The 28,000-nt window shown below is 42.5% G+C and overlaps 1 protein-coding gene across 2 annotated transcripts in view; it reads right to left on the bottom strand.

Moving 5' to 3' along the window:
- Window positions 1-28,000, bottom strand: part of stau2 (staufen double-stranded RNA binding protein 2) — an 89,244-nt gene that overhangs the window by 27,885 nt on the left and 33,359 nt on the right. For both annotated transcript variants that reach the window (XM_078280226.1, XM_078280227.1), the window contains exons 8-13: window positions 27,053-27,265; window positions 26,468-26,605; window positions 21,557-21,685; window positions 19,362-19,419; window positions 11,490-11,845; window positions 19-132 (exon numbers count right to left, since the gene is read on the bottom strand). In XM_078280226.1, coding sequence (XP_078136352.1) covers window positions 19-132; window positions 11,490-11,845; window positions 19,362-19,419; window positions 21,557-21,685; window positions 26,468-26,605; window positions 27,053-27,265 — 1,008 coding nt within the window. The remainder of the gene's footprint in view (window positions 1-18; window positions 133-11,489; window positions 11,846-19,361; window positions 19,420-21,556; window positions 21,686-26,467; window positions 26,606-27,052; window positions 27,266-28,000) is intronic.

Here is a 28,000-nt window from a genome sequence, read left to right as displayed (position 1 = left end):
CCACACACAAACACATACCTGGTCATGGCTGGCTTGAAGGGTGCTTCCGGTGCCGTGGAAAGTCATTTGCACAGGGGAGAGGGTCAGATAGGTCACAAAATCCTTACCACTCTGCGCATCACTGTACTGCACCTGGAGGAGAGGGCAAAGGTAGGCAAACTGAGTTACCCCAAAAGTAAATACAGGAAAAGATCAATCAAAGCACAAAAGACAAGGGAACTGAAGCATCTCAAGTTTTCAGTGGGATACAGTCTTGTGTTCTTAGAAGTGGTTGGCTTGAGAGTAAATCTTGCATGTCTAATTGCCACCACAGAGCATTTGTGGACAATTACTCCACACCATACAGAGATGGCAATGGAGGGGAATGAATGTAAGGGTGTGTATGTGAGATTGGGGGGGGGGGTCAGCATCCGAGGGGGTAGTGATGACATCACTGGCGACCCCTGATCATTGAAAGGTTAACTCTGCAGGCATTCCTAAATGCTGTGCAATCAGGACTGTTATGACATGATGCTCCTCTGGGACAGTCTGCTCCTGAGATCCAAGGGCTTTGGTAATACTGCCTGCTTATCTGCCCTACTTCTCACTGGCTCTCACTCAGTGAACGCGTGTGTATTTGCATGTGTATGTCTGTGTACGAGTGCGTGTTGGTGTTTGCCTGGCCTACTTATGGCAGGGACAGCTGCAGGAATCTTAATAAAGGCATAAATAATTGAGAGAAAAGAAATATCTGACAGATGCAGAAACACAAAGGACAGAAAGAATGAGAGAGAGAGAGAGAGAGAGAGAGAGAGAGAGAGAGAGAGAGAGAGAGAGAGATGATATTGCTGATTCAAAATGCTTTTACACATCAATAAGCAAATGAAAAAAGTAAGCCAACAGGTATGGAAGAATATAGCTATGAACATAACAGAGCTTCACGCTACTTCTGTACAAAAGGACTGTACTTTAAACTCCTCAGATAAGTCAAGCATAATAAAAAGGGTTTCTGAGTGATGTGTGGAATGTGTTACAGCCAAAATAAACAAAATGAACACCATAATCATGATGCATAAATCTATTTTACATATGTTTGTAGATCAACGTATAATTTCCACAACAGCTAATATTAAACTAATAAACTAATATTAAAAAATTTGTTGAAAACATTTTGATATCAGCATCTGTTGAATTTATATACCATGTGGGTGTTGGTTTGTCCCTGTGTATTTTTGTTGGCTGAAGAGTTTTAAGTTATTACCTTTGTTTAAATTAACAGAAAATGTATGTCACAACACAAAAATGTGTGTGTCCGTTTGTGTATTTTCCTTTGTGCATATTAACTCTGTTCACTGGAAGTTTCATCTTACCTAGCCTACAATTCGCTGGCTATACACAAACTTGTGTGTAAGCACATGCATACACACAAGCCACTGTATATGGTCTGTGACTGAAAGCTTCCAGAGCAAGTTGTGTGTGTCTCTCTGAATGAGTTATGCACATATGTGGAAAAGTGTGTGTGTGTGTGTGTGTTCAGGCCTGCCAGAGACATGGATGTCTTCCCATTAAGACACAGGCCCATCAGAACATACACAAACACAAAGAGATATGAACATGTGCATGCAGAGATATGCACAAACATGTTATGTTACGTACAATACGTGAGAAGACACACAAGTACGGACGTGCATGTGCACACACACCAGCTGATAAGGAGATGGGCCCACAGTGATAAATTGTGGAATGCTATATGTTATGTGTATGAATGATGAATGTAGTAAAGTGAGCTGTGTAAAAAGCCTTCTCTGAAAACTTAATCTCCAATAAATTCTCCAGACTTCAACATTAAGGAGAGAGAGAAAGAAAGAGAGAGAGGAAAAAACAGAGAAGGGGGACTTTTTAGGGGTAAGAATATAATTGTTTAGGAACAAGAATCCTATTTCAGAAGTTTGAAAATGAAAGACTGCGATGAAAATACAGCTTCTGCAATAATCTTCTTCAAACTGTGTGTGAATACGTACAGAACTGTGCTTGAAAAGATATTAATCTTTGTGTGCGTGTGTGCGTATGTAATTGTGCAGTATGCTGGTTCATTTAGGCAGTATAAAGGCCTGTGGCTGGGAGTCTGTGATGTATGGTGTAATAATGCTGTCTGATCAGCGGGAACTTCGCTTGGGTCATCTATTGCGAGCTGTCAGGCCTCCAACCGAGGGTGAGGCCCTTCGATGGCGCTGGACGAAACAGATGCTCTCTCTCAGACCTATGCTTGGATATATAAAAAAAAGTTTAATAATTTCCAACTTCGCACATTGTCTGCGAGTGTATCCCTTAACTTTCCCTCTAGTGACATCATCAGGTCAAAAGTTTAATTTGTCCAGTATTTTGGGGTATGACCAAATACCTCCGAACAGCCTCAACTGTACTTTGTAGTTAGTGCTAATTAGCAAATGTTAGCATTATCAGTAGCATTTAGTTCAAGGCACAGCTGTGTGTAAGTACAGGCTCACAGAGCATCTAGCATGGCTGTAGACTCCTAATCTTGTTTTTTATGTGCTTTTATTTTTCCTCATTGTCTTAGAGATCTTGAGCTGGGTCTGGACTACATGCTGTTGTAAACCTCTAATGACCTTTGACACATTGTATGTGATATTGGACTACATAAATAAACATGACTTGCTCTAGCCACCAGCCAAATTCTGGTTAAAACAGAAAATTTGGCAGACTACCCAACGTCACCTGGAGGTCTTGCTGTCTTGGTGGCTTGTTGATGATATAGTCAGAGTTCCTGGTTACTTTGGGGATTTTCCAGTGACTCTGACCTGCAGGCAGGAAAGAAAGTTGCCTGATGTGCCAGCATCAAAGAACACTATGGCATCATCTCATTTGCGATGATTTAGCGGAAACTGAAATAACTATCTGAAATATCATCTCAAATCAAACTGTCTATTCTCCCATCCAGGATGTCTGTTTTGAGTGCATGCATTCTAAACAGGCCTAACTAATCATCCCAGGTTCCAGCTCAGAAAACAGCCTCTAATCCACTTCCTTTAGAGACAAAGAAGTAGGAGAGTTACGCAAGGCCTGCGATTGATCGGCGGCACTAACGTGGAACGAACTCTGACATCTGGCTTCTAAAGCTTGGATGGCTCCTCTTTATTTGAACAAACACGAACATGTACAAACTAAAGCAATCACAGTCATAGTGTGCATGCAGCCATGCTTTAATTTATGTTAAGTGCACAAATATGCATGTGCATACTCACAAACAGAAACCTGTGTGAAGGGACACACGCAAATACATGTACAAATACACAACGGACATAAATTACATGTACAAGTCCATATCATTAGCACTGTGTTACACAATACTGTCAAGGCAACTGCAAAAACAAACACTTATTAGGTTTGTTGTCATGTTACTCCAGTTAAAACCACAGAACACAAGCACTGCAGGACTAAGAGCTTGATTCCAGACTAAGCTGAGTGCAGGCTGTGAAGAATCAGAGCACGGAAATAACTTTGACTTTACTAATAAACAAGCCCTCTAAGCTGCGGAACACTGTCATTGTTGGTGAGAAGCAATTAGAGGTCCAAGCTGAGCCACTTCAGTGGGGACATCAGGGGTCACAACTGTTTAAAGAACTCTGTTAATATACCTTTCACTTCTCCTAATGGGAGGAGGTTAAGGGCAAACAAAGCTGCCACTCTAAAAAAAAACTCTTAGAACACTTTGCACAGACAATGAGATAAAGTGAGTTCTAAGGAAGCCAGTTCATTATTGAGAAATTGGGATCATTAAATAGATTTTCAAGAGAAATACATGTTAAAAATAAATGACCAGAATAACAGACCCCACTTCTTCAACAGCTGGAGAAAGAGCCTGTTATTCTTAATAGAATGATGTGGCGCACAAAAGAGACCTGCTCTTTTATAATCACTTTTGTAGGTATTAAGCAATTTGAGGAAATAGCTCAACATATTGGGAAATGCGCTATTTGCTTTCTTGTTGAGAGTTAGGTAGGAAGATTGATGCCGTTCTACAGCCACAGCCATCAGCTGGTTAGCTTAGCAAAAAAAATGGAACAGGGAGAAAAAGCTAGCCTGGGTCTTTTAAAGGACAAACAAATTCCCCCTACCAGCACCTCTAAAGCTCACTAATTAATAGGGATGTCGCAATCAGCAAAAACAGTTCTCTTTAGGATCCCAGCAAACCCCCAACTAAAAATAAACAGTCAAGTTTCCAGCTGGACAATGAAAACTAAACTTAGTGATGCCTCTTGCGCTTAATAGTCAATCTTTGATTTTCTTCCTGTGTTTAACTCCGATGTCGGCTCCAGGGAATAACAGCCTGTAAGCATGGAATCACGGAAAACGTGTGGAGGATTGGAGCAATCCGCTTCTGTAAAACGGATGACTAAGAAAGACAGACTTTTTAACTAATTGCCAAGGGCTGGCAAGCTACGACACACTCTCTGGACAGACACTGATGCGTGGCCGCGTGCCATCTTGGTTTGAAAGTGCCAGCATCCAGGTTGTCTGGCGGTGTGTTTGTGGCGCAGGGTGTGTGATCAAAGGCCCCGATCACTACAAGCTGATGGAAATGATCGGAGTAAGGTATTTGGAGTGAATGCCGATCCCCAATCAGTTAAAAAATGCCCATATCAGCTCCGATCCGAAACTTGTGATCAGGATCGGGACATCCCTACAAATGAACACATTGTATCTTGTTTGTTTAATTCAACAAAACAGTGTAAAAATAATAATGTGTGGTTTTACAGTGGTTATGTGTCAGACTTTGTCTTTGCCGGGCGCAGTGACTTCTCTGCGTCTTGCTGTTTCTGTGAGGCTGCCAAGGTAGACCTCTGGACAGCGCCAGGCTAGCTGTTTCTACAGCCACTATTGTGCAGATAATAAAGAGAACTGTTTAGATTCAAAACAAAGTGCCAGGTTAACACACCCTCCATCTCCCCATGCTGGGATTGTGCTGGCACACAGCTGCTATCACTGCCTAGTGTTGAGAATTACATGAAATATGATTAATACTATCAAATTACAGAGAACAAAAGCAAGTAAAGATTATGCTGCATATTCAAATTTGCAATATGCTGTGCTGGCACTTGAGTGTATTTGATTTAAAGGTTTACAAATGGGCTTGATTGTGGTGTAAAAACATCATCACTCAGTTTTGCCAAACACACACAGACACAGGCATACACACCGACACGCACACAGAGGGCCACCATGTAAGCAGAGAGACTGTGCGCCAAGCCAGCACAGCATTAACGGTCTGATTTATACCACAGACAAAACTTGTTTTCGAAGGTCGCTCTTCACACAAATATGCTGCAGAGCGCAGCTGGAAGCCATCACCCTGCCGCAGAAATCAAACGTGGTGGGATTAGCTATCCCAAAATGTATTTTCTAACACAAATCCCAGAGTAAACAGAGAGTAAATGAATGGGACGATGACAAGAAGGTTGGAAACAAACTGTTAAGAGTCTTTGAACGTTTGTACCAGATCAGGCGTTTGATGTTGATACATACTGTAGAGATGAGAGTCAGCAAAGGAGATCAGGAAAAGAGGAGAAAAAAAATGGGGGGGAAAAAGAGGGTAGAAAGTGCCAGGCAGGGTACAAGGTGTAGTCGGCACCATTTGAAGTGTTTTTTCTACAAAGCCAAAAAAGGAAGCGGAGAAAGAGAGAAGAGCAAACAACGTAAAAGTGTGAGAAATCCTGGGAACTGAACTGAATGAATATCAACACAAGCCACCTGCCAAGGATAGTGTTTTCATTAACATGGGATTTCCAACATGGAAGTTCTGATTCCAGCACAGCAAAGAGTTCGGGCACTCCCTATCTATCTCCCAAGTTAAGCCTGTCCTGGTTAGATAACATACCTCGGCTGATTGCTATCTGTGCGGTGTTATTGCGTTTGGATTTAGCAGCTGGACAGAACTGATAGATACAGTAGATACCATTCAACTCTCCCAGACACAACCTGGAATGTTATAGTACCGTATGATCACCATATGCAAGAGGATATTAACAATTTCTAAATGGGTGCAATATCCTGTGTCAATAAGAGTTAACACTGACCACTGTTTCTGTGCACACACGGCGTAGGATTATGTGAGTCACAAGTGAGACAGAGAGCTTTTGCTTTTGGGATTGTTGTTGTTTATTGGAGCCGGCACAGCGATGTGAAAATCTACGGTCAACTGTTATCAGAGGACACAGGTGAGGGAAATAAGAAATTAAAACAGAAACTCTCAAAATGAAACTGCCAATACGCCAAGTGGTGTGTATCTGTACGCCCGCTCTATATAGCGTAGACATACACGCGGATAGCTCAAAAAGCGTACAGATAAGACGCCACTTGGCTTAAGAAAGTTGGCGTGTATATTTACGCAAAGTCATGATGCCATGTTGGTCTGACCCACATGAACTTGTGCGGATTCTTTTGTACATTTACAGTAAACCTTTAATGTCACACATAACAGTGATCCTGCGCTCATGATTTCAGAGATCCAACTCTCCATACTTCACTCCAAATAACACAAAACTATCAGATTATGCTTTATGCAGGTCATCAAAACTCTACAGGCTGCTTAAAATCTCTGCTACAATACACAAAGTAGTTCTGTCATATTTTCCATTTGCACAATCTCAGGAGGGGTATAATTTGTAATTCATGCTGGAAAGGTGCTGCATTCACTGTACATGCCAGTTACTCAGGAATATGGCTTACTGTATTATGCACAGCAAAAAAATAATGAGATGCTTGCTTACTCTTCTGTGTAATATTGCTTTATGCGCATTTAGTTTAACAATGTTCATCTAATCTAAATACAGTGTAACCTAAAGGCAGGGTGACTACATGTAATTTAAGTGTCAAATCAACTGCTCTTTATTGTGGAAATGATTTAAAGCAGGACTAAGTAACTTTAGAAAGAAGAAATAACACATTCCCTTCCTCTTCCTTTCCCAAAATGAAAAGTTGAATTCATTAGAATGAAAACACACTGTTTCTCAATTCAATGTGCTCCACAGTTTGCAGCAACAGCCTTACCTGGTCTGGTATGACCAGTAGCTTATGGTGGCTAATGTTAGCTAATATTAGCAAACTTGGAAATATTACTATACTATACATATATTGCTGTATAAGGCACATTACTGTGTCAGTTCGCTGACTTAATGACTCTTGTAAAATGTGAATTTCCCCTTGCAGGATTATTAAAGGCATTTCTTTTTCACATGTGCTACAGTAAACATTAGATTAACAGTTTAGCTAAATGCTGTGCAATATTCCATTACTGTGACAGTGACCGCTGTTCAGCAAAAGTTACACAGACATACACAAATTTGGGTTTCCACATTGTCTGTTTTGAACTAATGTGTGTTGCTTTAGATGAGAAGATTTATAGCTCAAACTAATATATATATATATATATATACACACATATACACTGTATTTAAAATCACACCTTGTTGCACACATGCTCACCACTGTGTCACTCATGTCTGAGTAATCATTCTCAGTATTGCTCCACAAATAAAAGCAGCATGTGATGGGGCACGCACTCACTCACTTCCTTTCTCTCTTTCCCTTTCACTCCCTTCTTCTTTATTAACTTTCTCAACCACTAAATAACTCCATTGCCAGTCCACATTCAGACACAGACAAACAGAGAGAGCCTCTCAGATAGACACTCCAGTCTTCCAAGAACCAAGCAGGTTATGGAAATACAGTGCATGCAAAAAGGCATGAAGGCATGACAGACAATGGATCTGAAGCAGTAGATTTGTCTTAGTCCAGGTGTGTATCAGCGCTCCATTTGAAGGTAATGGGAAAAAAATCATTAGATTTCCATCAATCATTGATCTTCTATATAAAAATCTCCGGCACACTTTAAAGGGAGGTAACAGTTAATAATCTGAAGCGGTGGCAGTTTATGATGATTTTATTAAGTAATGTGATGGCAGAGTTAATAGGCAGCTGGTGACTGCAATGCCAGGGTCAAACCCTTCAACTTCTTAAAACTACACAAATGGTGAGATAAATTATGCCGTATTTCCACTGCATGGTACGGCAAGGCTCTACTCAACTTGACACGCTAGGAACCATTCTTTTTTTCCATTAGCAAATGTTGTGGATAGTAACTGGTACTTTTTTGGTACTCCCTCGGTCGAGGTTCCAAGCGAGCTGAGCTGATGCTAGAAGTTGGAGTTAAAACACTGCCGACCAATGATTAGTCAGAGAGAATCGTCACTGGAGCGACATCTTGCAAAAACCCGGCATATTCAAATAGACAAGCTGCCATCAATAGCAACGGCAATGTTTTATTCACTCGACCCAGATTTTCTTTTTTTAAATGGCAGCCCGCAAAACTACAGCGTCCACTATGCCGTACAATTGACGAAGTACAAACGTTTCTCATTCGGTTGCCGATCAAAGGATCCAGCAAGTGCAAGTTCAAGATGATGTCACAACAGTTTGATGCAGTGTCGCTATGGCGATCAGCGTAGAATCACGCCAGTGTAGGCAGGATTCTGGACTGCAGTGTAAAACGAAATAGAGAAAAGCACCTGGTAACAAAAGTGAGTTGAGTCGAACCATGCAGTAGAAATGAGGCATTAGAGAGTTAGTAGATTTGTGGAAGCAAAAGGGAAGAAATAAGATAAGAGGAAGCTATTATGATGGTGGTGCAGAAAGACCAACACATAAAAATCGTTAACCAAAGAGAGCAAAGAGAGAAATACAGGGACAAAGAGAAAGAGGGAGAATCTGTTATGTGGCTCTTACGCAGTACTTCATCCTTGGTCCATGTGTTGTCTATTACCTCCTGCTTCTTTGTTTCTGCCCTACTTCCAGCGCACATACCCATCGTGCCAACAACACGCCAGCCAAATTAATAGGAAATACACACACACACACACACACACACACACACACACACACACACACACACACACACACACACACACACACACACACACACACACACACACACACACACACACACACACACACACACACACACACACAGGAGTGAGTGCCAGCATCCTTGCTCCAAGCTGGCGTGAGTACAGCACACTGTTGCTTATCCAGTCAGAGCTTCCACCAGAGGCTATTTTCCAATCAAATCAAAAGAAGGGCTTAGCAGGTAGGCCCAGGCCTTTGTTTGTGGAGCTGGATGGATGAAACAGACACTATGAGAATGTCCTCAGTGCTTTCTTAGTTGCTGTAATCCAGTGTTGCGGCATTCACTGTAATCCACTCATTTGGACAACATAATTACATTACAAAAACTAAGTTACTAATCAGACATGGAGATTATTATCAAATTACAAAAAAAAAAATCTTACGGTGGATCTAAGTGCTTGTTTGTTGTTGATGGTGGTCGAGGGAAAGCCTGCTCGACACAAAGCGGCACATTACGTGTCCAGTGAAAAAGCAGACAAGTGCATTTTTTGGCAAAAACATTTTAAATCTGTGGTGGTTTATCCCACAAAACACATAAGAATACATAAGCCTTAAAAGTTGACCTAACATGGCTTTGTAGGCAACCAGAGGTTCTCGTTACAAACCCACATGATATGAAACATCCCCTCAATAGAACACATATTGTCTGCGTGGCTCAATTACAGCCTGAATTCCTCGCTTAAGAAACACACACACACACACACACACACAAGCATGTTTAACTTATATGTTTTACTATTTACTCAGATCAATGCATGTAAAGATGCATAGACAATACATATACTAAGATTTATGCAAAGTGGGATATGGTTTGGGAAGTATGAGAACGACAAGGACTTCAACTTCACACAGGCTTAGCCCAACTCTTCCATTTCCAGTAAACAGAACCTGCTGTGTGTGTATGTGTGTGCACATATGTACAAGTGTGTTTGGGCTTGGCCAGGCAGCAGAGCTCTCTCAGGTTACACACACACAGGAAGGCTCAGAGCAATAACAAAGGCCTTTCAAAGGAACCCTCAGCAGGTTAAGATAAAATGTTTTCGCTCAAACTGATAAAAAGCATCTGCAGCTTAAATGAACAGGCACTGGTATCAGTGGCATGGTATGCACCGCAGATCGGCCGGCACTGATTAAAACTCACACTGTGCTGGGCTGTCTCTCTTTTACACACACAGAGTGCTAACAGCAAGTGTGTGATTCTGTTGTGTGTGTGTCCAGTCTGGTAATGACAGAAGCACCTGTGAGGTTTAGTTCCAGCTCTAAATCCATAGCCTGCCAATAATGTCCACAGTGAGAAACAGAAAACGGACCACTTGTCCTGTAGGAGCACCACTCTCATTTCTTTCTTTTTTTTGGAAAGTCTCCTCCAACACAAATCACCTCTAACTGCTGTATGTATGTTTGTGTGTAGAGTGCATGGGTTTTTAGAAAGATACAGAAAGCCTGCATCACTTATGTGGAGAGGTGTGTGTGCGTGCGGCTGGGATTGTGTGCAACTTTTCTTCTTCATACTCACAAACTTATTTACAGCATGGTCCAAGGGAAGAAGAATCAGAGCAGGAATGATCATGTTAACATCTGTGCTGTCACTTGAACATGTGTGCAAACTGTACGACAGTACCACAGGGTGTCTGCAACTTTAACCAAGTTTAAATTATGACTTTATGGCCTAATTTATGGCAGTTAAAAATAAAATACAAGCCTACATTCCACAGGTGGAATTAATGTGAAATTGGAAACTATTGTATTCCTATCAGCATGGAGGCCTCCTTGATGGGGCTTTTACCCAGAAGAAAAAAAAGCACCAACATTTGGTTGCTAATTATGCTTTTATACAACTACAGTCTCACTTTCCTAATTGTGGCCATCATTTCAATCAGTTATGATGAGTGTATTGCTGAGATCTGATAACATGGCAAGAAACCGAGCAGTCAGACGATCAGAAACAAAATACAAAGCCAAAATTGCACAGGGAAAACTGTGCACATGGACAACCACAGTAGGCAGGTTTTCTGCAGATTTTTGTGGTGGAGGTGCCCCTGCTTGCCTGAAATAAAAATCACCTCCCTTATGTCAGAGAAAATGGCTTGTTTTTGTGAAATCTAATATTAGGCTTATTAAGCTTTAGGCCAATGTGCAGTTGTGCTACACTGACAAAAAAAAAAAGATGCATCAGGATCTGTCTGACTTAGCAGGTGATTGATCAATCACATCCTAATGCTTTGCAGTAGTAGCTTACAACCTTTGCTAACAAATTTCTTGGGGGAAACCCTGTATAAGTTATATTGGTTAAATTCTACACCAGGAAGTCAGTTTGGAAACTGTGATGTTTACAATGGACAGCTTGGGTACCATTTACCTTTGTTTTCTCTTCCAAATACATTTGCCTAACCTGGACTTTGCTAAAACTAAAGAAGTAAGATTCTAGTTGTATAATACTACAATTTCCATTTACTGTATACATTTAAGACATTTTTCTGGATCTACAGACACCCTTGAAGTAGCATGTCCACGTTCTTGCATCTCACCTGGAAGCCCTGGATGCGAGCCAGGTAGTCCAGCTGCTGTGCAGGCTGCACCGAGACGCCGCAGGGCAGGGCCGAGTTCTTCCCCTTCATGGGCAGGGAAGCGTCGGCTGTGGGTGACTGACCATTAAGCAGCAGCTCCCTGGCCATGGTAGCAGTTGGGCTGGGTGAGGAGCCGCTGTAGTATGGAGTGTGTCCTGGGGGCAGCGGGGCAGAGCAAGGCCCCATGTCTTTGGATGTCATGTAGTTGACAGAGCCCCCACTGTTGCAGCCTGGGCCCGGAGCACTGCCCCCCTGCTTCCTGCTGGCCTCCATCTCCTGGTAGACGTCGGGGCTAAGGTGGAGCAGACCCTTCTGGGCTGGAGGGGTCAAGGGAAAGGGAGGATGGATGGAGATTGAGATGAGGGGAGAGGAGGAGAAAAAAGAGGGACATGGATGAATGGATAAAAGGACAGAGATGAGGAGAGAGAGAGCAGGTAGAGATGGAATGGGAATAAATAATGTTTGAGTATAGATGAGGTCAGATGGTTTATGAAGGAGCAGAAAGGGACAAAAGTGGGAAATTGAGGGACAGAGAAGAAGAGAGAAAAAGGATTATTATGGCTCTCATTATTAACTGTTTAAAGGAGTGCACACACATTCATCTGTCACTCACAACCAGACAATGCCGGGGTGTGTGTGTGTGCCTAACTGTGGCCATTTGTGTGTGTGCAAGCGTGTGTGCTGGCTCCCAAACTGGCATTCCATCACCGAACGTAGATGACAGTTTCATGTGGTTTGGCAGTTCCGAGCATTATCAAAGTGTCTGCTGGGAAACACACACAGCCTCTTTCTTTCTCACTCTCAAACACAAACACAAATGGAGCATCTACCAATATCAACAGAGTGGCTATGACTTCATCATTGATGGGAAACAGCGCTGTCAGCTAACCGGCATCCTGCTTCACTTATAATGGCTCTTCAAATGCCAACCCAACAGAACTAGAAAGCAGGTTTGGTCTCAGATCGAGGTTCTTGTGAGAATACTTCGGTGGCTCGAGGAAATGTCCTGAGTGATTTGGATCCGACAGGCCCGAGGCAACTCTGACCAGCTTTTGTTTAACAGGACGCAGCTCGATCCAGATATGCTGCGGTTCTAGCCAGCTGAGCACAACAGCGCTCCAAGACTTTGTTCCGATCCAGACCATTTGGATAAATCTCGTTTATGTTGGCTTCCTTGTACTCTGACATCACTGTTCTGAAATGGTCGTGACAGGTGGAAGGAGGAAACACCAACGGGTTGAGGCTCAATACTTTCGGCACTTTGTGGCAGCAGTGAAAGTGAGAGGAAAGCATATAAGATGTAAAAGAAAATGAAAAAGAGATATGAAATGAGAGAAAGGATAAAAGAGAAGGATGAGCTGGAAGCCAGATCAGATGGAAGAGGAGGTGGAGATGAGTGGATATGAAAACCATGCAGAGCCTCCAAAGCCCAGCCAAGGTCACCAGAGACAGGAAGACCAGCTGTGTGTGTGTGTGTGTGTGTGTGTGTGTGTGTGTGTGTGTCTGTCTGTGTGTGCTTGTTTGTGTGTGCGTACAGGCCAACAGCTGGGAGAAAGCGCTGGAGTGAGCGCATGACTGACAGGCCACTTCCTGTTTGAGTTAACATTACCATCACACACACAAAGACAGAGTTTTGCGCACTTGTAGCTTACTCTTGTCTCAGGTTTCTGAGACCCTGCAGACAGTATTTCCCATTATGAACAATGAAGTTTGCGTTCCTTTCCAAAAGAACAGAAAAGCTGAAGGAAAGCAACAAAATCCAGGACTTATTACTCATACTACAACAAACTACCCATTGCCAGCAATGACACAACTGCTAGGATCCCCCCCCACCTCCCAATCATGATGACAACTTTAATTAGAATTTACGCAAGTAAAACTCACAGGCCTGCACATTCTGAATGCATCACAAAAAATTAAAGGTGTTAGCCAACATGACATCAGCTGTGGACAAAGAATATTGAGTTGGGGGGTGGGGGAGAGAAGGGGGTGGGGTGAATGTAATCCGTGTGAGTGTGTATGATTGTCTGCCTAAGTGTGCGCGGGCGTGCCTGTGAGGATGTTTGCATGTTTGCATGTGACTGAGTGCTTGAATCTGGTGTCAGATGGCAAGAAAGAGCGTGAGAGCAAGAAAGATCAAGAGTGAGACAAAGAAGGCGAGACAGTGAGAGAGAATAAGTAAGAGTGACCGACTTTGTTTGTGCGTGAGGACGTTGGGTAGAAAGATTGTGAAATTGTGTACATGAAGTGGGAGCAAGTTAGAGACAGGAGAGAGCAGGGGAGAAGCACAGTGAGGCTGAGAAGTGGGGAATGAAAGAGTAAGGGAGAGTGTGTTTGTGGTGTTGGTTCCAGGCAGTTTTGGAGGGGTCCCACCCAGACTCGGCGTCCGGTGGGCCAGGGGAGCGTTGGAGGGAAGCCAGAGCCAAGCATGAGACTGATCGAAAACAGATAGGGCCAGAGCCCGCCGCTATAAATCACCACGGTGGAGCAAGACCTTCACATAGTTCACACATGCACACAGCGCACAGACACACACACGCACATATGCACAGCAGGAAATGAAATGTGGCAACTCGAGTGAAAAGCCCTGCTGCAATACCCATGGGAATAGAAGGGAGAAAAATCACTCTCTTCTTACTTCTTTTTACACTCCCTTCCTGTCTCCAAGCCACCCTGTTTGTTGTAGCACTGCATCCCAGAGATCACACACACACACACACACACACACACACACACACACACAAGTGCTTGTGGGAGCCTGAGGTGTGTGCGTGTTTTTTGTTTTTTTGTGGAAGAGCAAGAACGGAAGGACAGAGCGATAGCCTCTAACACATTTACCTATTTTATTCCACTTGGCTTTACAAAATGCGGCAATGCTCTTTATGTGGCGTGCAGCTGGCCAATGACTTTATAGGTGTTTAAAGAACAGTTTGTATGTTAGCTCAGGTACAACCGACCACAATAGGTGCTTTCCGACCGGATAGTACTTGTACTTTTTAGAGGAAAAGTACACTTCTAAGCAGTTCCAAGAACTACTCTCCCCCAAAATCTTTTTTTCCGTTTGCATTCCCATTGGCCAAGTGGCCATATGGGACTGGTAGGAGGGGTAAGGGAGTGATGCAAGCATTGCAACGGTCTTTGCCGGTGAGCCGCAGGACACGCTTGTGGAGTTTAACTCCGAAAAGACAATTAACCACAGGTTCCCGTTAATCTTATGATGGACATGTGTTGTGATATTTAAACAAACGAACCGTCAACGGCGAAATAAAAGCCTCTTATTTACGAGAGCGGTCTGAGAGACCGCCAGCTTACCGCGAGGTGTCTGAGCATGACTGGCCGAGCGACGAGCTAGAGGCCGGGGCAGGCGCTTGCTGGCTGTCGCCTCACTTGATGGAGCTTCTGAACTCCGAAAACTTTGAAGCAAATTGTCAATTCGGCATCAATTTTCGCAAGACTGCCTATATTCGAAATCTAAACAGTTAATTTCTCGCCTAAAACGTTGTCAGAAGTTAATTTAATGATGAATAAGATGGTGAAAATTGTTAAAAATGTCCCGTTGTTGGTTGTTGCTCTGTCTGCAAGTTTCCGAGTTGGCAGTGGGCGTGACTTATAAGTTCGACCAATCAAGTACACCTAGGAAAAGGGAAAAGACCCTGCTCTGAAGTAGGAGCTAAAAAAGTACGCTACTGAGGCCAGAGGAACTTAAAAATCCCCAAATTTTTGCTGACGAAAAAAGTGTTCTAGGAACGTTTAGTTCTAAGAACTGCAAAAATCCCTCTGGTCGGAAAGCCCCTAATGATACAATTAACCCCTTTCTGGACCACACCATTATAATCCATCATATCACACTCATTTGTTATGGTATTTATGGCTGTTTTTTAACAGCCATTGTGCAACACATTCTGTAAGTGAATCTTTATTATAGGTTTTACTGTTACTGGTGGAGTCCGCCTTTCCTGCGCAGGATTTAAATTACATACCCATGCCATCCCCATCCAAAAAATACACAAAAAACAGAAGACAACTGTATGCCAGACTCCAAGATGGCGGCCATTCAATGAAATTAAGAATGTTGGACGTCTATTTATAAGAGAACAAGCTAAATAATATCCAGCTCTCTTAAAACATATATGAATCACATACACAAGTTGCTTGTCCTCTGGTGCGTTTGCTGCTCGGAATTGTTGACAGGTGTCATTTTGAACTGACCTGTACTATTAAAACACACTTGCTGTTACCACCACTAACATAAGGTGTCTGTAAATCAACCAGGGCTGAAATCTTAAAGGGAATTCTTAAATTTGCCAATTTTCAACATAATCGCTACTGTATCTATCCGAGTCAGGGATATAGGGTGAAAAATGCCTGCAGTTCTTGCCGATGTTCTCTGTGTCTCTTTGGCGCAGGTGCAAAATCTGTTGTTCTTCCTGCCACTAGCGCTGTCACGTAGTTGGTGGTGAGGAAGAACTGCTTTTTCAGCTTCGGTAGCTGTGGGGCGAAATGCTGCCCAAAAACTTTCTTCTTTTCGCTTGGATTGCAAAAGAGCTACGTTTCATCCCAAAATATGAGTGCAGAGGATGGCCGGCAGGGACCCTTGCGTTACTATGCAACAGTTTTACTCCTCCCTTGGACAAAGTTTGCTGGAGAACTTCAGGATCCTAAAGATACACTAGAAAAGACAACCAAGACCAGCAGGGCGATTTTGGGGCAATTTTGTTCATGTTATTGTATTTTGTAGGGAATAGTCGAATATTCGATGTTTCGATCGAAGGAGCCTGATACGACTGCCAATCTCACAGTCAAATCACCGGGGGCGTGCCAGCTGCTGACTGCTTGAGTGACACGCGAGCGTGCGCTCCAAACCACTTTCAATTAATTTTCTCCACCCCTGCATGTGTCCTAATCGGTTGCATGTTTTCATACAAAAGGAGCTTTACACACAACCTTACCACAGCTGAATATTTCACCCCCCCATTTCACCCCCAGTAGTGTTTCACTGCTCTCTCCGGTTGAACACTTCAAGCCTGTTGCCCCCATCACCATCATCGCTGAAGGGTGTGGTTCGGTGTGGTCAGAAGTGTGCTTTGCTGAATCTGTAACCACACCCACAATGATGTCACAGTGTACTGACATACCCTGGAGATCACTTTACACTACTGCAGCGAGGTGAGAAATTAAACCACTGGAGGTCAGCAAAAACAAGATGGTCATCTGTTTTGACTTGTAATCCTTGTAAAATTCTATTTAATAGAGAAAAGCAATTTAGCTGTGAAACAGCTCCTGTAATTTAAACACTTGTAAAGTTTAAATTGAGCTGACAAACAATTATCTGCCATTTCATTTCTCTAAAAAACACACTGAAGCACAAATAACAAATTATCTCTGTCTATCGTATAAAACATGTTACAATCATTCTGATGCCAGAGCTGACTTTTACTGAGTATGCTGCAATTCTGCAAACTGGTTTAGATATGCTCACTTCTATTCAATAAACAGCATAGTCTATCAAAACAACGGACAGACCAGAAACATCTTCCATTTAGCAATCATAGACACACAGAAAACTGAGACCAGCTGTATTGGTTTGAATGAGTTGTAAATGGTGTTTATGCAATAAACATCATTCCGACATTAGCGTTGTGTGAGTGTTGTGCGGTTTGGGCAACTTTAAAGAGGTAATTAGCAGATAGTTACGCCTCACACTGAGTGAGAGATAAACTATGAGTGGGAATGGCACGGGACCAAAGACACGCTCCAGGCCAACAATAGGAATAATCACCAAATAAGGAAGACTTTGTTTCCCACGGGGCTCTGCTCTGGAGGTATTGGGCAATGCCTGGAGCTTGGGCTACCATAGAAACCACAACCACCAAAATAGTTTATCCAAGAGAACAACCATTTATCTATAAACATCATCTAGATGATATATCTTTCAGAGAATTGGACTAAATCACACATATGAGTGCTATTAAAGTTGTGGCAGTGACTCAGTTCTCAACTGGATTCTGTATATCGAGTCTGGACCAGCAATGAGCAAACACAAGAAGTCAGAGTCTTACCAATCTGCTTTGTACTCAACATTCAAAATGTGAAATATCACATTGATTCTCCTCCTTAGACTGAAGCTGGATACCCCATGTCAGAGCACTGCAGTGCTGCCAAAAGCCTTCATTAGACCCAAGTGACGACAGCACATTCAAATCTAATAAGGCTATCTGTTTTGTTTTTCACTCTGCTGCTCCACATCTCACACACTGTTCATTTGTCCCCTAAACTGCACTTTCTCAAGCTGCTGACATTTACTTTGCTGCCATCCAGAGTAAAACTGTTTGACGTGTGTCCTTTTATCAAGCTGGGACATCACAACAAATTAAGCTCAGATATTACATTGCACGTTGATCAGCTTAAACAACTCCATGACTATGAATTCCTTGCAAAACTTATTACACCTGATAAATATGAACTTACTTAACTGCTACACCATGTGGAATGGAAAAAATAACATTGCTGCCAGACTCTGGAGACAACTGAAAATAGAATGTCTTGAAATAGCCTTTGACTTCGGTAAGAGGAAGGCTTTTTCATTGTTTTTGTGATTGTGATTACAGACAAGACAGCCAACTTAAAAGATACAGCTGATAGACACCAGCTGTTTCCTACAAAACTGCATCCTTACACTTTTCAGTGAAGGGTCCTTGAGTCTTCCCCCCCCCCCCCTATAAATAAAATGTTCCTTAAGGCCATCACATTCCCATGAAATTCATACATAAATCCTATCATTAAACTGTTTTGTATCTGTCTACAGTAAAAAAATGTCCACAAGTGGAGGATATTTGATGGCTAAGGAGGCTGTCTTTACCATGTCTCCCATTTGTTTCATATGTAGTTTCATCTTTGACAGAGACAGATGAACAAAGACAGCTGCATGTTTACATGCAGTTATATAAACAGGTTATTGTCAGCTTACTGCAGCAAGGGGGAATCTCGTATGACATAGCAGCACTAGCAGCATTTGTCAGTTATAAAATGGGTCTAGTTTTCAATGCACTATGAGCTCCACGCAAACATCAGCATAATAAAAAGTCAGGGATTCACCAAAACCTGCAGGGAAACACCATTTAATATGTTGATGTGCCAAGTACTGCAAACTGCATCAACAAAGATGAACAGCAGTCACAAGCTAATCAAAATGGAAATTATAGAGCTACACGGTGTATATACGGTGTAAAGGTCTTATTATTGTGCTTTATACTCCATCAGTAATGGGTTAATATGAGCTTCCTTTGTAGCATTGTTTGTAATGATGATTAAGTAACTTCAAAGTTCCGGGGCTTTTTCACGAAGTCTTTATCTTATTTTGTCTACAGCTGGTATGTGGAAGAGACACAGCTAAGTGAGATATATCTTGCTTCATATATATCCTCATGTCATACCATCATATATCCTGCCTTACCGTTTTGTGTCTCTCTGTGTAGGATTATGTGTGTGTATGTGTGTGTGTGTGTGTGTGTGTGTGTGTGTGTGTGCATCTGTGCTCCAGTGTGCTTGTGTGTTAATCCTGAGTGAAAGGCTACGTTTTTTTTGCACAGGAAGGCAGTGGGGGGACTCCCCGGAGGGCCTCAGTGTCTGAATGAACCTTAATTCGCAGGCTCCCCACGAGGACGCACGGCCAATTAAGCTGACAGTCAGAAGCCCATTGACCAGTCACAGAGATTAAACGCCGGGCCATCTCAGCGGCTAAAACCACCTGCGGAATAGAGGGAGCGATGGAGAGCCGAAGAGGAGGAGGAGAGGGAAATGGATAGACACACAGGGAGACGTGCGGATACTCACTGTTACTCGTCACTTCGGTAAATGACGCCTTTTGTCCATTCCAGCCTTTGTTGTCCATCTGTAGTGATGCGGAGAGAAGGAGAGAAGGGCGGGGGGTAAGAGAGATGTAGATTCTTGAACAGACAGCTTCTTCACGCATGTCAGACGAGTTCCTTCCTACTGTTTGGACCACAAAAAGACAAGCGCTCACAGGAGGGGATGCTTAAGGAGCCTAGTGTCTGTCTAGGCCAGCTTAATTAGGGGTGTTGTCAGAAAAAAGGCTCCTATTCAATGTGTTACTTCTGCTGTGGTATGCACGTCTGCCTGCATAAACACACACAGCCACAAACACACGTGTGTGAAACAGAAAAACAAATAATTTCTAATGTGTGTGACAGCTGATAACATGGCTGTAAACAAATGCACCCCCCTTATAATACACCCCAAAGTCTCTTCACACTTCTGCACAGATGGGAATGTAGTGCAACAGAGCTCCCTAAAGAAGGGGAGGACAGAGAGACAGAAAGAGAGAAAGATCTGAAGAGAGACAACCTATCCTACAAAACATTCCATGTAGCTTGGAGTTGTCTGAGGATCTAATGAGAAGTAGGCCGTGCAATTCTTATAGAGATGTTTTCAGAGTTATCAGGCCACTGCACAGCCATGCATCAGCCACTAACTCCATTCAGTCTAAATAACCTGCCTTGAGTGTAACCAGAACGGTCTCACCTCTTGCCAGGAATAAGCTTAAACAGTGAGACTTCATGCACTGCTTATTTCCAGTGCAGCAGCCTCTCATTTATCTGAAACCTTAGACATCCAAACATAGTACTTTATAGGGCTAACAGACAAAACATGCAATGATGCAAGCAGAAGTCCAATAACTCGTGTGCAACATTTGACATTTTCTTGTTGACACATTCAACCGGAGCACGTTCAGCGGGCAGAGTGTACACTTTCAAAGACTAATGTGTTGAAGCTTTAGAAATTTGTCAAAGGTAACTACATAAAAGACCAAACTGAAAAATGTTAAAGCAGAGCTTGACTGTTAAGTATGAGGATGAAGGCATAGGGGGATATTGACTGCTGCAAACTGGGTTGTGATTTCTTTGAGAGAAAACGAGTCAACTTCACAGACATTCTGATTAGAGCAAATGTCATCCTTCAGTTCATAAGATCTATGCAGCAGCACATATCTAACTAATGAGCTGTCCGGGGAACGATTAATATTTACACAGAGTCTGGTTATGTAACACCATCGCTGTCTTCATGTGCTCCCTTAAGCTTAAAAACCAATGAGGTGAATAAAGATGATGGTGATCAATGGTTGCTTGCAAAACACATTCGGTTCAGGGGAGCTGAGCAGGTTACATAATAGGTCGACCATGTCAGCTGCACTGAAAATCGACTGAGTATCGGGATTTCTTGAATTCTGCAGTGCTGTACAGATGAGATAGCGTGCCGAAAAAAATATGAGCCGTGCAGAGAATTTTGTTATGTAATCCTTCAGTATACAGTTATACAGTTCCCCACCAATCACTATCCCTGCTGCTACCGTGGTTGGAATACCAATGGCAAGATGTCCTATATACATCTGTGTGTGTGTGTGTGTGTGTGTGTGTGTGTGTGTGTGTGTGTGTGTGTGTGTGCGTGTGTGTGTGTGCGTGCGCAAATGTGTGTTCATTAATATGTAGAGAAGGCAGTTCCTGTGATAACCTGGAGTGACCTAGTTTTACTGACATTTTATACTAACCGCATAATAGAAAAATGAATTGATGGGTGATGGTTGAGTGTTTCTGGTTTAATACGTTCTTAATGCTTTTCATCAGGTACTAAATAAGGTTTTCTTTCATGTAACTTACGACTGTTACTGTTATTTGTTTCGTGATGTTTATTATCACTCGGTCATCATAGAGCCTTTCAGCCTGTTGGTATATATGACAAAGATTTGACTGGGATCACAAAGCAGTCTACGTATTATTTTTGGTTTGGAGTCAGTGTGCTGTTTTCCAATAGCCTAATGCGGCTCTATATGATGTGCGTATAAATCCCTGTGAACTGCAGTCCGACTCAGTAGAGCACCGACAGCATACTGTTCATACATACTGTTTAACTTGTGAAAAACTACCCACCTAAATAACCGAACAGAGCGGGAGACATGTATATCAACTGGCTACCAAATATACAAGATGTGAGCAAGAGAAGTAGAGTTTTACCTCGGTGGGGTTCTGAGAGACTGTGGAGGCCTTGTACCCCAGCTGCAGAAGCATCGCCTCGGCTGCGTTCCGCTTGGCCACCTTCTTGTTGGGTCCTGTTCCCGTGGCAACCTCGTTATTCACCTTCACCTGCAAACACATGCACAGAAACAAACACACAGGTACATGAGATAAAAACATCCAGAATGACGCTATTTTCAGATTCACAATATGGCTGTACAGATACAGTACATCCTGTGATAATGAGCCACTGATTGATTTGCTTAAAACAAGATTAAAATGTGATTTCTCATGACTTTCCTCTTCCTGTCACACTTTGATTCCCTTTCAGCCCAGAACACATTTCTTCGCTCACTGGGCCGAGTCGGCCGTGCGATTTACATCACACAAAAATGCTCCTAGGGAAGTGTTTGTTTTCCAGTGATCCCAAAACATTAAATCTGTCGACACAGAATGTAAGCAGAGAAATTTCCAAGAGAATATCAGACGTTGTTATGTTATGCAAACAGACAATTACACAGTACAAATAACATTCTGGGAGCCAAAGCCTGTGAACAGCCAGGCCTCAGTGCACTTACTCAAAGTGGTCTGACATGCTCTCTAAGTGCTCGTCTGAATGCATCAAGTAGGCCACAACATACAATGAGGAGGAAAGCCTCAATAAATTACCAAATTGCTAAAATAAACACAATCGCTCTTTTATCAAATTCTAAGAGATGATCACCCACTCAAAGGCACCTGACACAAGCTGCCTGGAGCCTCTTTCTCTAACTAGTGATGAGTTCAGAAAAAAAGATGTGAAAACAGAGACTCATTTGAGCCCTGCTGCTTACCAAAGGAAACAATGTGGAAATTTTAGAAGAGTGAGTGGACTGCACAAAAGGAACGCACACACACTCGGAGGGTCTAATGTGTGTATCAAAGAGGCATGGAGAATAGGTTTGAGGCTGAATTACTGCCTGATGCTAAGAGAAGCTCTGTTCTTCATATGAAAGAAGAGGATTACGGAAAAGAAAGACAAAGAGCGAGAGTTTGACAGAGAGACGGACACAGAAAGACGAACAGGAAGAGTGAGACAAAAAGAACTGCAGTTAAAATGTGCATACATTAAAATGGACTGTCCCAGCTTTGCTAGTTGTTTTTCATTTACATGAATCTGAGACTGCTGACTGGGGTTGTGGATGCACACAGATTGTAGCAACAACAACCTACTGTAAAGGACAAGAAACCAACTAGCAGAGTATACATTTGTTTCCCTACCAAATCTTATGCTCATGTTCATTCATTTGCATTGTCCCTTCTTTAATCAAATGAACACAAATCTTTACATCGCCACTTAAAATCAAAATAGTGCAACTGTCCTTTCCTTTTTGCCATCTCTGCCGACAAAGACTACCAAATGGTTTATCGATAATCTTGTGATCCTGACAGATCCGAAACATTTACCGTGCCTACATTTCAGTAAGGGTTTCACTGAAGCTGAAGGGGAGCTCACTAAAGAATGATTGGAATCAAATTAAATATAAAAACTAAATTAAAAGTTCACATTCACGTTTTTTTTAAATCATTAATTCATGTAGGATTTTTAATAATATTTTCTTAATTTTGTTACTATGCATGTGAGTGCACTTAGAGAGACTATGGGGTAACAAGGTAGCTTTCACTTGCAAGTCTGTAAAAGGTATGGAGATAAAATAGAGACAGGCAATGGCAGTTTCTAAGGCTGACCAAGATCTTTACCACAATTTACTAATTGACAGGTGTTCATAACTTGTAGACCCAGCTGCAGTTTTCCTGCTCCATCTTAGTCTGGCTATCACCAGACCAAGCTCAATCTTTTAAGATTGAACATTAGTCTGGGGAGTCTGCTCTGTATTTTCTCTGCATAAGAGGCGTGATCAACGGGCATAGTTCAAATGACTCTACGCAATTGGATAGTCCTTCAACCAATCAGACCAACGATCAGGGTGACGTACTTTGCAGAGCAAAAAGCCGGTCGGTAGTAAAAAAAATAAATAAATAAATAAAAGCCGGTCGGTAGTAAGGCAAACACATCCTTCTTTTGTAGGAATTGTTCCAGGGCAAGTTTGAAATCTTTTTAAAAAGCAGCAACAGCGGCATCAACGGGTTGCTGTGCTTCGGTGGTCGCCATGTTGAATGTAAACAAAAAGCTGCTTGCCTTTGCTTCTCTATCGTCATCGTGTTAAACCTGCCAATAGCGAGCCAGGTGGATAAGCAAGTTTGTGATTGGTTCCTGCAAATTTGTAACGGAAGCAGGATAGATAAACGTTTCCAGCCTGAGCTGCAGGGCGAAATCAAATCGCCGGCAGATCGGGCTGGGTTTACCCAGTCTGGTTCCATCTAGTAATGAGGTGGCTGTTTTATGCGTGGCCTCAAATAGTTTAAGCAACTCTGAATAAGGTACCTGTGTGCTCTATTTCCTGGATGGATTAGTGATAAATAACCATTCCTCCTTAGTCAAGGGTTAAAGGTCCTTGCTGCAGCAAGACCATGACAGTTTATTCTGTTAATGAACACTGGCTCCTTACTAACACAGACCCCATTCTAATATCGTTCAGTAGTACAGAAGACAGCCTGTGTGATTCTTTATTAGCAACAACAGCTTGAAATTTCAATTGAATTCTATAAAGAGTTAGCTGTTCCACAGAGGAAAGCAAGCAATGGATGTTCATCTATTCTGAGCTTCATATGCATGTGATAAAAATAATGAATATCAAACAGAACTTTTCAAGAGGGATTGGGAAGGATGACAGAGAGGAGTGAGTAAAGAGTCGAGAAAGGTAAGGGGAAAAACAGGGGAGGTCCAAGACGGTTTCCAATAAAATTATAAATCACCTACTACATCAAATGGAACCAGAGCTAAAAGTCAATTGTCAAGCTTTGATATTTGGTGCAAAGCAAGACACTACTATACTACCAACTTTGGTGGTTTACAATAGTGCAAAACAATTTAATCTTAAAATCTGTGTTATTTGGACACAGCATTAATATTGCACTTTGTCTTAATATCTCTTTTCATCCTCATAATCAATGACACTGCTGTTACATTTGTATGTTGAAAACAATGCTATCATTGTCCACTGTACAGCTAAAAGAGGAGAAATTACTAAAAAATGTTGAAGAAAAAGAGACGACATATGTATGAAAACAGAAAGGAGAGGTCACAATTTTAGAACTTAGGAGAACAACATAAACATGCATAATTATGTTCTTAAGCCTGAATTGCCTCAAGCCTCGTCTTTGGGATAAGAGTACACATATAACAGAAATATGAAACCAGACAATAGCCCCATGAGAGGACCAAGAAACTTGTGTTCTAGTGTAAAAATGTTATATAATGCTGCTGGGGTCCTTTGGCCAGACAGAGAGGGTTTATTCTTGTTTAGCCATTGGCTTGTGTTTCCCTTCTTGATAAAGAAAGTCAGTGTATACGTGCTCTTTGGTTCAGGACCATCCACAACAAGTTCACAGAGCATCCACCAACTCATAAACCAATCCTTTGATTTATCCATTACACCGTGTCTTCACAGGACGTTTTTTTTAAGTTGTCCGTCTCACGTACATCTGACAGAACAGATACGCTTCTATTTTAATCATTCCAGCTGTTTTACTCATGCTATACTCACATAAACATAACCCGAAGCAAATGTTTACCCTTCAAATCTATTTTCTTCCGTTTTACACAGATAACTAAAGTGATTGTGTACTGGGCTCTGAGTGCTGCCGACCTACACTCATACCAGTGTTTCCCACAGATTAGAAAAGGGGGGAATACTTATTTTCGTAACAATCAAGTATCAAAAACTGAGGAGGACACGCTGTTGGATGCTGTCCTCCATTCCTACTCTTTCTTCAATGCCTAACGAATCTATCTCTTTCTGTCTTTCTGCTTGAATAGCACTGGTTCAAGCCTGAAAATATTGTAAACAAATTAATAACATAATAAAAGACTGTTCAGCTCTGTTTCAGACTGATACCTTTGGTTCAGGCTGGTCCTCATCCTCAACACGTGCCTTTTTCAATCACGGAAAATATTTTTCAATACTCATCTGGATTGAAGCAGCAAACATTCAGTGTACGAGTAAAAAAATGACATAACATTATTATTAATAAGTTTATTTAATTCACAGCTGCTACATATAGTGTTTTGACCTCAACAACCCAACTGCATTTTACCGCAAACCTGCGACTAGTTAACTTTCTAAAGCAGGCGCAATCGCTCGTCAATCGTCGGGTCGGGACTCCAACATTAACACACTGACATTGTATTCAGAATATTACATATTTTTATAGGACTTTTTAATGTGTGATTGTGTAAAGGTGTTCACGAGATACCAACCTTTCGTGAACTTGTGAATTTCGCCAGCTGTCTTTCTCTCGTTTTCATGGAGACAGACGCTGTGTGCGGAGGGGAGGGGCTGTGTGTGTGTGTATCTGTGTGTGTGTTTGAGAGACGCGTGAGCGACAGAGAGACGGAGGAGAGCAGGGAAAGGAAATTTCAAATTTTAAATAGCGTTCAAATAAAAATTAATAACAAAACGCAACATGTGGCGGCCGGTGTTGATTGTGTGGCGCACCGCCACAAATTAGTCTATGTGTGGGAAACACTGCATACTGTGCCTCAATTGCACTGAAGCTGCTGTTGCTCTGCTGGCGTCCTGCTCACGCTACACCTTCTGAGTAGACACACTGTTCAGCAGGTGATAGATGAGCTAATTTTCTTCCTGTGCATACATAACCCCCATCCATTCACCCTTCTCCATCTCAATCTCACTTCATTTAAATTAGACTACATTACCCAAAACTTCAAATTCCCTGTAGGGACACATAATAAAGAAAGGTGACAATAGTGATAAAATGAAAATATGAAGAAAAAAAGACATTGTTTACCTGCATGATAAACTCCCGGCGTCGGGGCATCCCCCTTTCAGAGAGCAGCAGGTACTCTGGCTCCTTCTCCTTCTTGGCCTGCTGGATCTGAGCCAGACGGCTGATCGGGTTCATGCCCTGGCCATAGTCTGGTCCCGTCTGGGGGAAAAAGAGGAGACACAATGCTCAATTCAAATCACCACATTCATTTATCATATTATCACAATCGTCTGCAGTCTGTATATGAGTGAATGGAAATGAGATCCCGCTCATCTGCAGTGGATAGATGCAGAAGATATAGACGTAGACAAAAAAAATCTCACATTTTTCAAATTTCACACATTTTTGAATGTGAGACACCCATGTCAATTTTCCCCCATTTTGCAGTCAAGTAAGTAAAATGGTGACAATGAATAATTCTGCCAATGCTAAAATGTTTTATGACTGACCAGTGGCAACACTTCTGTGTTGACTGCACCTTGCAAAAACAAATTCTGCATAACGTGACGTAAAGTCATTTTAATTCACAGGATGATGCCTTGGTGCACAGTGTGTCTGTGTGTCTGTGCACCAAGGCCCCAGCTTCTCCCGGCCCAGCTGCAGTACCTTGAGGATGGTCTTGGTACGTTTCTTGTAGTGCGTCTTGGGTTTCTCCACAATGGGGATGAAGGGCAGCTTCTTCAGGTCCTGCAGGATGGACAGAGCAGCGCGCTTCTTGGAAAGCTTCTTACTGTTGCCCTCACCCTCTGCAAAGAACTCCCCCACACTGACGCGAGTCAGGAAGCTTTTCATGTGCGGGGGGCCGCTCTCCTTCAACACCTGGGGGGGGGGGAAGAGAATACAGGAGGACCAGTTTGAAAATGAGGGACTTACTTAAAATTAAGGAAATTAAGGTTTGACACAAGATGGTTTATGGAAAACAGGAAAACAGATTTAAAAGAGCACAAACGGCAGAAAGAACTGAAGGAATGTGGGTGTTTTTGTCGTGCACGATATGTGTGAGGGAGTGTGTGCAGCGCACTCTGCAAGCAGCTACACCAGGTGGTCCAAAACATCTGTTCTCGATGGTCACAGTGCTACCCACCCATATGCGCGTTATTCACACACACACACACACACACACACACACACACACACACACACACACACACACACAGAGGAACATGTTCCTAGATGTCAGTCTCTAGTGATGAGGGCTCAGTTTCCTTCCTCTAGCCTCTGGTCACCTGGGAGACCTAAAACAAACACCGGCTGGCGTTAGGTCATGCTTCTGCAATCACATCTACTTCCTGTGAAGTCGGGGAACAGTGTGTGTGTGTGTGTGTGTGTGTGTGTGTGTGTGTGTGTGTGAGCGTGCGAGAGTGTAGCAGGTGGGGTTATCCCCAACCTTATTTAAGAAGAATTAGGTTTCACACACTTGCCGAGTCCAACAGTACATGTTCGGCTAATGTGGATGCTTTTTCCGATTCATAGCTCACTGACTTTCTCCCCCGCTTTCCCTGTAGCTGCTGTGTGTGAATGTTTCTTTAGACTTTCTCAAACCCCCCTCCCTCT

Source organism: Sander vitreus, chromosome 22 (assembly GCF_031162955.1).
Source record: "Sander vitreus isolate 19-12246 chromosome 22, sanVit1, whole genome shotgun sequence".
Classification (NCBI taxonomy): Eukaryota; Metazoa; Chordata; class Actinopteri; order Perciformes; family Percidae; genus Sander; species Sander vitreus.
This window is presented reverse-complemented; position numbering and strand designations above follow the sequence as displayed.